This window comes from Furipterus horrens, unplaced genomic scaffold (genome assembly GCF_987537825.1).
Source record: "Furipterus horrens unplaced genomic scaffold, mFurHor1.1.pri manual_scaffold_12, whole genome shotgun sequence".
NCBI lineage: Eukaryota > Metazoa > Chordata > Mammalia > Chiroptera > Furipteridae > Furipterus > Furipterus horrens.
The window spans coordinates 83015303-83031051 of NW_028327182.1; the positions used below are offsets into that span (position 1 = coordinate 83015303).

The 15749-nt window shown below is 33.0% G+C and overlaps 1 protein-coding gene across 1 annotated transcript in view; it reads right to left on the minus strand.

The window, feature by feature from the left end:
* Window positions 1–15749, minus strand: part of WRN (WRN RecQ like helicase) — a 113724-nt gene that overhangs the window by 15814 nt on the left and 82161 nt on the right. The window contains exons 23-30 of the mRNA XM_090258272.1: window positions 14597–14738; window positions 8078–8254; window positions 7903–8000; window positions 7026–7098; window positions 6158–6231; window positions 2717–2792; window positions 2371–2483; window positions 197–311 (exon numbers count right to left, since the gene is read on the minus strand). Of these exons, the coding sequence (XP_090114398.1) occupies window positions 197–311; window positions 2371–2483; window positions 2717–2792; window positions 6158–6231; window positions 7026–7098; window positions 7903–8000; window positions 8078–8254; window positions 14597–14738 (868 nt within the window). The remainder of the gene's footprint in view (window positions 1–196; window positions 312–2370; window positions 2484–2716; window positions 2793–6157; window positions 6232–7025; window positions 7099–7902; window positions 8001–8077; window positions 8255–14596; window positions 14739–15749) is intronic.

Consider the following 15749-nt stretch of genomic DNA (forward strand, 5'->3'; position numbering starts at 1 on the left):
TCCCAACAAAATAGAAAGACATAAATAGCCTGGACAACTACTTCAGTATCATCCTAAAAATTAGGTAACTAACATGTTCTTATTAACTGATTTACTGCAGAAACCATCTGAATTCATTTTCTAAGTATCTGGTGTGGAAATGAAAATAAAGGGAGAAAATGTTCTTTCAGAAGTCCTGTAAACCACAGTATTTTACCTGAACACTATTTATTTGACAGAAATGTTTGATGACTTCCAACAGAGGGGCCAACATAGCAGCTTTGCCTTCAGAAACACCCTCGAGCCTTTTCGTATTTTCAACTGTCGTAGGTCTGCCATTTAAAAAAATTTAAAAGTCAACAAATTACTGAAATGTTATCACTCCAGCAATATAGCTACTATTTAGCTGTTACAGTAATTTTTGAATAAAAACACCATCACCACCAACACACAAAAACACAGGCCAAACAGGCCATTATCATAAATAGGCTAATGTTCTGTTCTATCACTGATCTTATCATTGTTATTTTTATAGCTATGAAAAGAAAAACCATAAGGTACTAACAGAGGACAACTAAGAGACTATGAAACTCAGAAAATCCCATGTAGTATTTATAGTGTTTACCTGTAACAATAAACCTAACTTTTTAGTCTTTTAACTCAATATTTCTTATTGTATCTAATATTTCAGAGATTACATGATGTCTTCTTTCTAAAACTATACCATAATGATTACTCCTTTTCCTTTAAATATATTCACTGAATATTATAGTATGGTCTTTGAACATTTATTTTTAATTAAATAATTATTATAAGCTATAAGTACTATGTGATATTTTTAAAACTGTTATACTAATGAAGCATCTCTTGGATGAAATTTAGTGACAAACTATTTTTAAAATAACTTTTTATTTTTTAATTACAGTTGACATACAATATACTAGTTTCAATTGTATAACATAGTGATTAGATATATAACCTACAAAGTGATCAGTTAAATCTAGTATCCAACTGAAATCATACATAGTTAACACAATACTACTGACTTTATTCCCTATGTTATACTTTACATCTCCATGACTATTACATAACAATATTTTTTTGAAAAGCATAAGAGAAAAATAAAATTATCAAGCAACTGTTCTTTGCAAATAATTTCTTCTGAATATTTATTGACTACATGGTGTTTATCAGAGACTGGGCTAAGTGCTTTGAAAGACACAAAAGATGAGGGACATATTATTGTTTTCCCCAGAATTTAAAATCTAATAAAAAATAAATAAATAAAGCATTGTGTGATAGGAGCATCTTTCAAATTCTTAAAGGTTTTTTAAAAAACTTTTATTATAAATGTTTTTCTATTGCCATTTTTCGCCTTTATACCCCCTTCTACCACCACCTACCTTCTCCCTCCCTCCCCCACAATCACCACACTGTCGAATTTATATTTAGAAGTCCTTTATGAACTTCAGAGACAGGAATTACTTTGCTAATACAAAGCTGGAATCATCATGGAGAAAATAATAATAACAAAGGCAGATTTTGAAGAATTTCTTAACAGGAGTTTTAGGGAATCAAAGAAACTACAAGGCAGATGCACTATTGTAAATAAGTACATGGAAGTCGAAAAGGGGTCTTCAACAAATGGTAAGAAACCTAAGTAAGATAAACCATTTATAAAATTCTGTGACTTAGATGGAAGTGTAGGTTTAAGTCTGTAAATGGAGGGCCTTGAATTATAAGCTAAAGAAATTAACATAAAGGGAAACTAAGCAGAAGTACATATATGAAAAAGAGTAATCTGGTAATCACATCAGATGAAACAGAGAGGCCAAGGAAAGAATAACCAGTTAAACAGCTTTTGCAATAGTCCAAGGGTAACAGTCCAAACTAACATGGTGACACTAAAGTGAGGGAGGAAGGCAACGGCAGACACACAAGAAATATTTAAATGAAAAAGTCTAAAAACTATTTAAATAAGAGTAAGAAGGGGACATATTGATAGGTTAGAGAAGTGAAAATAACTTCAGAGGTTTTAAACACACATGATTGGGAACATCATGGTATGACTAACAAAAATAAGAAATTCAGAAAGAAGTTTTTCTATTTGCATGAAATCCATATATGGAGCGTGGTGGATTATGACAGATTTTTTATGTCCTGGATCTAATTACTGAAGACAGTTGGATTTTATTCACATAGAAATATCGGACTGAAGACCAGTGAAGAGATCACTGGTAGCAGCATGGAAGTCACCAACAGACATGACAGACGTCACATCCAACAGATGGGAGAGCTGGAGCCACAGTCATTATCACTCAAGATATGTTTTATAAATTTATTATGTTAAAAGAAAATTAAGTTAGAACATAAACAAGTAGAGAGGTTTACCTCATTTTGGCCATATCCACCAGTATCTTATTTGTTGCCAGAACAGCAGGAGGAACATCCAATTTATTGGCATGTTTCTGCCTCGCTTCTACCAGTTTGCCATACAGTACAGTCTGAACAAAGAACAAAGAAACAACTCAATATTTTTTTAAATGTACTTAGGAAAATCAGTCTTTCATTTTTAGAGCTTCAGATATTACATTTTTCCTGAGGGTGAAAAATAAACTGAAATCTCTCTCAGACTCTTAACTAAAGGAAAATTTTTTAAATACTGGCGACAGAATTTTAAGCATGCGTAGAATCATAACTACCCTTTCAAAAACTACTGCCTTTTTACAAGTCATACCTGAGTCTCCTGCTCTTCAGCTGAAATAACAGGTTCTGAAGACTTGTAAGATTTTCCTGGTGATTGTACCACGGTGCTAAAATATTTTAAAAGAAAATTAATAAAAGCTTTTCCTTCTCCAAGTTCATTTTTATTTCACGCCAAAATGAGAATATCTTTCCAAGTCTTATACTAACATTTATTCCCAATACCGGTAAGGCAATTGTTACTTATATGACAGCCTAGATTTAAACATTTTGGGTCAAACACATTCATTACAATGGTTAAGTTAAAATTACAATTTGACTTCATCACAAAATTGGTGTACTTATAAACAGCATTCGCCCCATCCTCCTCCTCAGCCAAATGCTTTGAAAGAAAATACTCCTTATCTTTACAGAAGGTAATATTTCTTTTTAAGCCAAGAAGAATACAATCTATTATTCATTGCTGTGATATCATTAATTTTTAGTTGGTGGGGAATAGCAGAATGAGGTTAATCAAATCATTCACAATATTCTTCAAAATCAAACAAAAATAAGCCAAAAGAAGTAATTTTGCTTTTGACTCCTAAAAAGAAGGATTAATAACACCCAATTAGCAAACAACATGGTATGAAAGGTACTGGGCAGCAAGCTGGATAGAAAACCATTTTCCACAAGCAGCATTTCTCATTGATTAATTATAAAAAGGAAATATTATAAAAATGAAATTGTATAGAATAGCCTATATGAAAGATACCAAATTTAAATAAATTATTGTTTTGGAGGATTAAAAGGGAGAACATGTTTTTTATTTAAGAATGATTTACAAATTTCTTTGTTTCAGTAATTCAAATTTACTTGTAAAGGAAGATTTCATTTTCACAATTATCAAATGCTATCACTAAAATTAACTAAATTGAACCCACAGAAAAATAACTCCAGTGCAAAGAACTAGTAATATCAGGTTACTCAAGACAATTGTAAATTTGTTTTAAATAACATAATTATATTAACCTTCATTTTATCATTTATGGGATCTTTATAATAATGAACTATTTGAAAAATGGTATTTTAAGTTATTTCACAAATAAATTTTATTATGATATATACTGGCAAAATTCTGGGTAACATGTCCCTGAAGCAGAAATATACATGGAAAATGTTAAATAAAAAATATTTTGTATATGAATACTATTAGAAGTACAAAGAAGAAAAGTTCAAAATAACTATAATGAATATCATCAAAGAGGTAAGTGAAGATACTGTATCCGTGAAACAAGTTTGCTATATATTAAAGAAAGAAGAAACATAACAAGAAATAGTTCATAAAAACCAAAAATTTGATAACTAAAATGAAAACTTCACTAGATGGAAGGGGATATAAAGTCAAGGAACTCTGTAAGAGAGTAAACAAACGAAAAGTTTGAAAAGAGGAGAAAAGAAAAATTAATAACAGGAACACTAAAAACCAAGCAAAGAAAACAAAAAGACAATTACTGACATAAAGAAAAATTAAGTTCGTGGTGGCCATAACAACACAGTTTGGCTTAGTAGCATATAATATTTGAGTTGATATAATAACATAAGGACAAATTATTAATGTGACCAAAACCTGAAATATAATTATGTTGGGGAAGGGGGAAAATAGACGAGAAAGGAGGGAAGGAGACATGGGAGATAAGCCCTAATATCCCATTACAGAGTGTCAACAGAAAATTTCTAAAACTGGTAAATCAAAAAATAATAATGCAAGCACTGTCACTTAGAAACATGGTGGCAAATACCAGAGAAACCAACTGCAGGATTTGAGGGGGACTGCTTCTACAGAACAGAACAAGTGGATTTGGGAAAAGGGTGAACTGGTATACTTTGTTCTGTCTTTAGGTATCAATTGACTTTAAAACCGTGCACATGTATGATTTTAATGAAAATCCAAATGAATTTTAAAATAATAGTTATTGATGGGTAAACATCTTTCTTCTGTACACGAAGACCATATTCTCAAATTAATTTCTGGACCACTCGAAAGTACCTCCAACCCAGTGTGTCTATCACTAAACTCAGCTACTCAGCTACACTTCTCACTAGAGCATAAATTCCGGGGGGCGGGGGGCAGCGGCTATGTCTCTATTAGTCCCCGCTGAATCCCAGTGCCTACACACAACAGTACCTGGCACGAAGAAAATGCCTAGTAAAAACACAGTGAATGTTGAAATGGAGGAAATGCTTCAGCATATTGAATGAATATATTGCTTTGTACACCTTAAAACTTTTATTTAAATAAAACATTAAAATCTCAGATAACTCATGCAGCAATATTTTCGCAGATATATCCACTAGGGCAAGGGAAATAAAGGAAAGAATAAACAAATGGGACTACATTAAATTAAAAGTCTTCTGCATGGCTAAAGAAAGCATCATCAAAACGAAAAGGTAATCAACCGTATGGGAAAACATATTTGCCAATGATACCTCAGAGAAAGGTTTGATCTCCAAAATATATAAAGAGCTCATATGACTCAACACCAGGAAGACAGACAATCCAATTAAAAAATGGGTAAAGAACTTGAACAGACACTTCTCCAAGGAGGACATACAGAAGGCCCACAGGCATGTGAAAGAATGCTCAACATCACTAGCCATCAGAGAAATGCAAATAAAAATCACAATGAGATACCACCTCACACCAGTCAGAACGGCCATCATCAACAAATCAACAAACAAGTGCTGGCGAGGATGTGGAGAAACGGGAACCCTACTGCACTGTTGGTGGGAATGCAGACTGGTGCAGTCACTATGGAAAACAGTATGGAATTACCTCAAAAAACTAAAAATGGAACTGCTTTTTGATCCAGTGATTCCTCTGCTGGGATTATATCCAAAGAATCCTGAAACCCCAATTCAAAAGAACCTATTCACCCCTATGTTCATAGCAGCGCTACTTACAATAGCCAAGTGCTGGAAACAGCCTAAGTGCCCATCTGTACATGCATGGATCAAAAAACTGTGGTACATTTACACAAGAGAATACTAAGCAGCAGAAATAAAGAAGTAATTTGTGTTTAAATGCTAGAGGTTGACAAAAATAGATTTGAAAGTCACTCTGCCATTAGCTGTATGCTCTTGAACAAGTTAGCTAACTTTTTAAATGTTGGTATCTTCAACTATAAAATGAAGATAAATAGTAACAATAATGACTAAATCATAGGTTGTTAAATGAATTAAATGAGCTATTACATACAAAATGTTTAGCAATAGCACAGAGGCTGGCAAACAATAAAACCAGAAGTATTAGCTATTAAATTAATATTAATACTATTAGTTTTAGGTCTCCTTTAATAACTTGAACACTGGAGTCTTATGCTTTAACTTCCTTCTGCCAATGAAATGACCGGACATCTGACAGGCCTTTCTCTTTAAGAAAGAAAGAAAAAGTGTTGATGAAGTAAGTATAGAAAATAAAAACTTTGAACTGCACCTTTTTGTAGGAATGTTACTTCCAGAAGAAATTTTATCAAAAGCTTTGTGGGAATACATCTTCTTCAAGGTAGACTGCATTTAAACATAAAAAAGTCCATTTTTAAAAATTAGAAGTTTCAAAAAACTTTTAAATATGAAGAAGATACAACATCTCACAATGACAATTTTTCCTCTCACTAATCAAGTTATCATATAAATTACCTGAAAATAAGTTAACTGACAGGGTTCTAGAAGCAATTAGAAATGCAAATAATGGCCCACTCCTCCCAAATCTATAAAAAATATTTGATCCAAGGAATTCTTTTGAGACATACAAGAGCCCAAGTTACAAAATTTATTCAATTACATTCTGCATAACTTTGATAAAACAGAATAAATTAACTAAAAAGTTTAATTCAGCAGATTTTTCTATTACCCCAGTGTTCTAAATAGCTGGATTCTGACTGTGAGTAAGTATTTAATCTGTAATAGTCATTTAAGATCAAAAACAAAAAAACAAAACAAAGCAAGAATGTGTATGTGTGTAACTTTAATGAGAGCATTTAGTAATCAGGCTAATTTTTCTATCAACTACAAGTATCATAATATGTTAAAAAAACCTCCAAGCCAAAGGAGTTATAAAATATGTTTAAAAGAATCAAACTAATTAGCTTTCTCAAATACTTCTAACTGTTCTATTATTAACCCCTGAAATTATATACTGCATATTTTACTGTTTATATCACTTCTCTTTCCAAAGTTTATGTTGTTATATATGGCACTTTCTCCTTTCATGAGAGAAAAATTAAAATACACAATAAAATTTTAAAACAGAAGCTGTATCAATAAAAAATGAAATAACAACCACCTCTTCCATAATAACAAACCTTCTCTGCAGTTAATTCAATTGGTACCTGATGTGAGAAATGCTGTTCAGTGCCTGAAGACACAGTTCTAGAACTGAAAAATAATGAAGTAAATTATCACAAATGTTAAAATGTAATAAATATCTAATATGTGAATCATCACACCTCTACACTCAGAAAGGCAGATAAGATTATATTACTTTTAGAACTGATAATTTTTTTAATTGATTTTTTTTTTTTTTTTCAGAAAAAGCCCTGGAAAGAATATTTTAAACGCTTTCAAGTTTAAGTTTTAAAACTGTTTCCAGTTTTTCAGTTTAAAAGAAAAACTGACAATCTAATACACAACATAGTGATTATAGTCAACAATAATATAATATAACTACAAAGTTGCTAAGAGACAAGATCTTAATTTTTCTCAACACAAAAAAGAATTAAGGCTTCTGTGGCAATCATATTGCAATAAATAAATATATCAAAACAGCACATTGTACACTTCATACTTATACAATAGTATGTCAACTGTATCTCAGTTAAAGAAAACCTGACAACTGGTAACATGTAAAGGTATTAAAAAGGAGGCAGCAAGTGTATTCCCTTGTCACCTTCTACACACAAGAAGGCAACGTGGTATATGGATTCTTCAACATTGATCTCAATGCTGCTTCTTTAATCAATGAGAAAGCAGCTTTCTAAATAGTAATACTATTCTCAATTACTTCTTATCAACCAAGAGAAGTGTTCTATGATTTATCTTTCTCCCACTGACCCTTACTCCCAAAATGACTAAAAAAGATATTGCCAATATCTTAACCCATTTTGTCTGTATGGTACCTGTAAACTGAATACAATTTGAATCATTTAAACAACAATAAAAAAAGGGGGGCTGAAAATGGACCTTGATGGATGAAATATCCTTGGACACAATTCTTCATTAGCCTGAAGGATAAGTCTCGGAGGAGATTCTGTACTGGCTTTATGAAGCCAATTTTCACCCTATTGAACACAAGAAGGATCTTTTAATGCATAGTGAGAAAAATTAAATCAAACAGGTAGACTTCTGCTTCATTTACCTTTGTTGTAAGGATGCAAATCTTTACAAATTTGTTATTGCCAAGATCTTGAACTTGATCCAGGAATCCCTCATTCAGGAGGTGAAGGGAAAAAGCCCTCCACCAACTCCTTGCTTGATCCTTGCCAGAGCCAAATAATTTGTGACTGCGGTACTTATTTGGAAGATGCCGTGAATTCTGAAATTAGGAATAAAAACCAATATCTAAACATGCTTATTTAATGAAAGAGGCTAAATAAAACACAAAACTGCTTACTGATTCTTTGTATTTAACATTCAATTTCAGCTTTAAAAATCTACAAAATTTTTATCCATACTGCTTGCTCTGAATACTTAAGTCACAAATAAATATATAATCAAAATAGTGTTTCTCTTATGTCTTAAAAATAAGAATGGCAGGAAATTTCACATATAACTCACATGCATTTCCCAATCATAGGTTTGGATATGTTTGGAATATTTAACCTTGGCTGCTTAGACCTTTTAGGAACATACATTACTGTTTGAGAACATTGATCATAGTCTACACCTGTAGAGTAGAAGTGTGGTGTTAGAGGCGGTGTGGCCCAATGGCTGGTCATCGCGAGTACAGTACAACTCAGCTTCCACTGCGTGGCTGTTCATGCTGCACTGCACAGTTTACGTACTCATTTCTGACTCAGCTGTTTGACTCATACCAGGAGGGGCAGGTACATACTGCTTTTGAGATACTTTGTCCGAAGTGAAGAGGATTTCAATGGGAGACTCTTCACAGTCATCAAGTTCTAGAAATGTGGGAGAAGCTGGCCTGCCATGTTACAATTCTCTTGTCCTCTAGTGGAGATGGCTCGCCCAACCTTCACGCTCTATACTTTTCTATTCCATTTGCCCTCTTACTACCTCTTTCATTCATCCCACACGTTTAAATGGTACTTTCAAATGTATATAGTAGTATATGAACATAGGGCTTTATGGAAAATTGCTCCTAACGTATCTGTGGTAAATATGGCAGATTGTAATTTAAGGGTCATTCCAACCTTCATCCACGGAAACTTCTACCACAGAATCTGGGAAGTTACAAACACTATTTCTCAAACTCCCTTTCAGCTAGGGTTCTGAATGTAATTTAAGTTCCACTAACCAGAGGCATTTACATGGCATCTATAAGCAGAAAGTGAGACAAGGCAGCTCCTCTACTATTTTTCCAGGTCCATGATTGGGGAGTGTCTGCTTTTCATAAGAATGTGTTAGCAAAGAATCCAGCCTACAACTACCAGCCCCCTGAGTATGGAGAAGCATCCATTGTGTTGATACAGATTACAGCAGGGTGGGTCGGGGCGGTTCCAGAGCAAGCAGAAGGAGAGCCTTCCTGACTGCTGCAGCTCCCTGTTCAGTGCGGTGTGAGGTCAGGTGCTATATTGGCAGCTTCCAAAACTGAAAAATAGCTTCTTGATCACAGAAGAGGCAGCAGCTTGTGGTGGACTATTTTGCAGTACAATCATAACAACACTATAAGCTATTCAATACCCTGTAATAAGTACCTTCCTGTTTAAATGGAGTGATTGAGCTTTCTAATATAAACACTGTATTTTAAGTTATATCTGTGTTTCAAAAACATTCATCCCATGAACATGTCAAGAGATTACTGTATTCTAAATATAAAATGCAACGTTAAATTTTAGAAACAGCATAGCCTGTCATTCAACATTTTTACAGTTCACCCATACTCTAATGTAGGTTTAACAATCAATGCACATAAAAATCCGGAGATCAAAGTCAAAGGAATTTATAGGCTGAGTTCAGCAGACATAACTCAGGCACTACGAGCATAAGACTACCACGAATGCACTGGATGCACTGGTTTTATTCAACTGATAAAAATGTTATAGTTACAACTTTATCATCTTGGAATGTTAAAAATGAGAATACAAGATGAATAGCCTAAATAAAGCTGAACCATCACACAAAGGAAATCTAGGCTGATATTAGATTAAATTGGGATAAATTCTCATCCGGGACATATCAGTTCCTTGATACTCAGCTTAAAAGAACGGACTTTTGATAAGTCTAGTTAACAGGGTCTGTAACATGTGCTCTATTAGATCTTAAAAATAAAAATATAAATAGAATTCTTTTCATTAAAATAATTAAGTAATAAGGTTTAGTACCATGATGATTATATTTACAAAACTTCTATTAGAATGAGATGTACAGAAATAGAAACACTCAGGTACAATGTGGCACCTTTCCCCCCATTAGCAACCCCTACCTATGCTAACTGATTTTGGGTTGATTTGAGTAGAATGTTTAAAATCAAACATCATAGAATTTCAAAGCTGGAAGGAACACTGGAATTCTTTGACCTGCTTAGCCATTTTTTTATTCATCTTGCTAACAAATAATCAGAGGCTCCAAGATGTTAAGTGGTAGGCTACAGTCCTAGAACACAGGACTCCAGAGGACTAGTTCTAATCTTGTATCACTATACCATGCACACACACATACATACAGACACTAATATGCATACATATACATATACATATACATGCACATTTCCATATACATTGGTTGTAGTGAGCACAGCAAGACTACCTGGGTTCAAGTCAGAGCTCTGGTATTTACTAGTTTCTGACTCTGGGCAAGTTACTTATCTGTGCTTCTATTTCCTGAGCCGCTAAACAAGCATAATACTATTGTGTATCTCTTGGGGATGTGTAAATATGGAGAAACCAGGACAGAGCCCAGCTCAATAGCATTAACTTTGTTTTTATTAATTAACAGTTGATCCTTTAACTCATTCTGAATTTCTTAACCCAAAAACAAAACCATGACTTAGTATCTAGTTGGTTTTCCCTGGAATACTTGAAATGGCATGCTACATCTGCCAGGACTTACCTTTTTAGTAGGATATTCTATTGCTTAAGAACTAATAACACCAAAGGTATTAAGTTTCCTAACTAGTGCTTATTAGCAATCAGGATACTAAAATTATTCCTCTAGCCCTTCCTTTCATAAGCAGAAAAAACACTGAAGCAAATAAACACATTTACTAGTATGAAGCAATGAGATTTTTTTTCTAATCAGTAGAAACTGTCCCTTCTCGTGAACAAAATCATTGTAAATACTGTGTACTGTGTGAATAAATTTACATTATCTTGTTTCCATGGCAATCACTATGCACAGAAAGCTGCTATAGAAGATACAGAGACCTGGGCATTGATTTGTACAAGGGCACAACTTTACACACACATCCCTTACCAATCACAGATCTTCATTCTAGCATCTCTAGATCATTCGATTAAAAATAAAAATTTTAAACTGCATGTGAACAGGATGATAAATGAAAGACATTTTGGAATAGTTGTCAGGAAAGCTGCTTACTCATCCTTATTCTGGCACAAAGGAACAGTATGACCTCGGGCAGGTCATTTAACTTTCTGGGAACCGTATCAATCACTATAAAATAAGGTCTTAGGATTCTATAGCCTCTTTGCTCTAAGTGTTTATACTTTCATGGGACATAGTCAACCAGGGAAATTATCATCTTGTTCTTTTCCTTTAAAAATCATCTTGGGAACATAAGGGGCATTAAACTGGCATACCAAGGAATATGGAAACCTAATAATTGATGGAAGAGTGATGGAATCAAGACAGCAGACTGGCCGGAGTACACAACCCAAAGTATCACTATTGGAAGAAAGCAAAATCTTTTAACCACTCTGTGATAGAGGGATCAAACTGGCCACATCTCCAAGTTAACTTCTTTAAAAATCACAACTGCTGTTTGTGGTCACTTTCTGCTGATTGTGCCACACTCCCCCAACCCTTCCTCCGTCATTCCCTCTCTGAATGCCATAATCTACGTCTGTATTGTTCACAAAATAGCTTACTTCTCTAACCTCAGAGCTGTTAACAAGCACTCTCTCTCCAGGACTTAACCAAGGCTTTATGTCTATTCATATGTTCCTTATCTCCTTCTATGCTACACTATACCTATTTCTTCCCAAGTAACACCTTCTAGACTAGATGATAAGTCTCAATTAATTCAGCTTTGGATTCCCCACAAAACAGTATAGTGCCCTACACAAAAATGTACATTTAAAAATAACCAATGAAAAAAAATATTTATAAACTAACTCAAGAAGTTTTAAATTCCTGTGTTCTTAAGGTACAAAAAATAAATAAATAAAAAGCCGATAGTTTCTCTTTATACTATGTTTTTCTTTTGCCTCTTTTCCAGTTCCTACAGGTTGAAGAAGCTCACAGCTGCCACTTTAGGGTTTAAGAGAGTCATTTCTGGAGCTGTTATTCTATGTACAAAATAAAACCAAAATAATAAAGTAACAATAATTTTTTTCTAAGAATATAATTCCATCAGAAAAGTTTGTTCAGAAAACTAAGTGTTAGAAAGTTTTAAAATTACAAAGGGTGATTAAAACTATCAATAGTTTTCCAATGGTTGTTTATAGTCAAACCATCTTTTAGTAAAAGTGTGATGTAATTCTGACCCCAAGGTAAGGTTTAGCACTTTCATAATGTGGTCAGGAGAGAGGTTTCACTTAACCTCCTAGTAATGCAAATGGATGACTGTGTATCTAATTTCTAATCTATAAAATTATACCTGCAAATCATCACTTTCCAAACAGGGTATTTAAAGATATTTATGACGTGAGCTGTTTAGACAGTTAAACAAAGTTCCTAAGGCAACATTTCTACTATTTAATTCCTAACTAAAATGGTGCTTCAAAAACAAAATTTTAAACTCCATTCACAAACACCTGGATGGGCTGCATAATCCTTTATACTATTTAGAAAATCTTGTGTAAGAAAGGAGAATCATGCACTGCTGAAATTATATTTGTTATGTAGACACACAAATACTACCTCTTTACATAAACTTCAACGAGTCCCCAGTTTGATATTTATCATCTTACGGATCAAAATTATCTACAAAGATATTAATTTTGCCTAAATTAATTGAGGTGGACTATTTACTAAATTCCCAAAAGAATTACAATGCTAAATTTTAAAACAATACCCCAGTACATACCAAGATTACTGAAATAGAAGGGGGGAAAAATTTGCCTTATTTTTTACTGTAGTTAATGTCCATAAATTTTCATTAAGTGGTACTTTTTAAAAAGTTTTACACCTTTATTTAGCAAGGGTAGTATAAAATTTCACAAAGAAGAAACTTCCTAATTTGAGGACTCCCAGAAGAGACTCAGTATAAGCGTCTGACTTGGTTTTCAAATAATAGGTGAAATCTGATCCCTCTTGTGACCAGTTCAAGTTGGTCTAGGAGCCCACTAACACTTATTTGTTGATACTGGATACTACCGGATTATATCAATTTTAAAACAAGTCTAATTTTTTATAGATTATACATTCAACTGGGATTCACAGGTTTTAAAGATAGGAGAGACAAATTTTCACAAATCTAAATATATTTAATCTATTTCTTGAAACTTAAATTCTTTTTATAAGAAAAAATAAACCACAGCTAAAATCAACTTCCTTAGGCAACACTACTATTAAATTTCTAATCAAATTTGTGATTTAAAATTTTTTAAATCAGTACCCAAATAGTTAACATGATTTTAACATTCATTAAAAATATTTATAACTAAAAAATTAAACAAAAAAAATTTATAACTGATATAATCTGTCCCTTTCTAAGCAAAATAAACTCAGAAGATATTTACATGAAGTTCAAGTATTTTACAAATAAATGCTTACATAAATTATTTTTAAAATTCTACAAAGTGAGAATTTTAATCTCTAGTTTTAAGTAAATTTTTAATAAATATACATATTTGCAAAGGATTCTATCCCACTTTTCATTTATTCAATTAATATCAATATACAATACTTAGTTTTGCTTTGCAGACTTCTAAATCAGGAATAAGACCATATAAACAAAAGGACTACAGTAAAAGCTCTCTTAACTGTTAAAGACCATGTGCTATTTAGATTTACCTGCAATTGTTAACATAATACTACCACATTAATCACTAAAAAAGTACCTGAACTATTTATTGATTTTAAAAAAACAAAAACAAAAAACTTCCTTGGGGTCTAAATACTCCTAATAAGAAACAGAATAGAAGGAAAGAAAAAATACACTGCCAAATACTGTTTTTACAAATAATCACTGAGATTAGTTTTATTCAAAGCATTTGTTATTCTCCTGGACACTAAGATATAATTTTGTTCTACTTGTCTCTTGCACAATGAAAGTTAACTTTTCTTAATTATCCTAAGAAAAATCAGTCCAGGGATTATACAACTGCAATATAATAAAATTGCTTCCAGACTGAGGTTCAGAGCTGAACATCAGCCTGAAACATGAAAACAGCAGATGTGACACACACAGCTTTTGTCCAAAGTGATGAACATCATCTTGAATTGGAACTTAATACGACTCCGAGTTTCTAATAACTCACCTAAAGCCAAAGCTGCGATCGTAACACAGCAAACCTCTGAAGAAAAGTGGAACAGGAGTAACAGAACTATGAAGATGATTCACAGATATACTTACAGATCCTCGGAGAAATAAAATTGGAACCCGAATTCCAAATTTTTCTCCTAAGATCTTCACGGCAGATAATAGCTGGAATGCTTGTGGACCAAAGTCCTGGAACATATCATCTGAGTCATCAATGGAAATGCAATAATCCAATCTAAATAAAAATAACATGTTAGAGAGCTTAGTTAAAGCATGTCCCTTTAGAAGCAAAGAGTTAATAATTTGCCAAGTAAAAAAAGATCTCAAATGTGCTAACTGCTTCAGAAGCTACAAATAAAGCTGGTCACAGCCAAGAGCAGGTGAAGTATTAAGGCATGAAATACAGACTATAACATAGCATCACAGGTGTGCTAAGCTGATGGTTCTCAACCCCAGTGTCCTAAAACCCAAGTTTCACAGGAGGTACCTCAGACCAGAGACAGAAGAAAAAGGAAGAAGTTCAAGCAGTCAGAGAGCAGAGTTACAGCTCAGAGAGCTCACACTATTGATTATACAGATACTGGATTTCAGTGTTAGATTTTGGTGGAAGAAAAGGTTTGGTGCTAAAAAAAAAGACATTAACTTAAAAATAAATTTCCTATGCAATAAAATTTTAGTTTAAACTCTAATGACAGTAAAATATGACACAGAGATTATAAATGTTTCATTTGAGTCATTTTATTTTATTTTATTTATTTATTTTTTAAATATGGGTTCTCTGGAAGCATTTTTCTTTTTTTATTAATTAATCTATTTTTTTGTTAACAAGGTTACTTTATTTTATTTTATTTTTTATTTTATTTATCTGTTTTGAGAGAGGGGAAAGGAGAAAGAGAGGGAGAGAAACATCACTGTGCACCCCCAACTGGGGACCTGGCGTGCAACCTAGTCATGTGCCCTGACAGGGAATCAAACCAGCGACATTTGGTTCGCAGGCCGACGCTCAATCCACTGAGCCACAGCAGCCAGGTCATTTAAGTCATTTTAGAAGTTAAATTCTTAAGCCATCCTTCAGGTAGATTTGAAATTATCATTAATACAAATGTGAATACTTTAAAGCAGGCTGAGAACAAAAGGACTCTTTAGAGAAAATCAATTAATACTGTTCAACTACCTAATTTAATTGCTTTATTTATAATAAATATCTTTAAAATAGCAATAATATATTCAGTATTCCAGATATGTT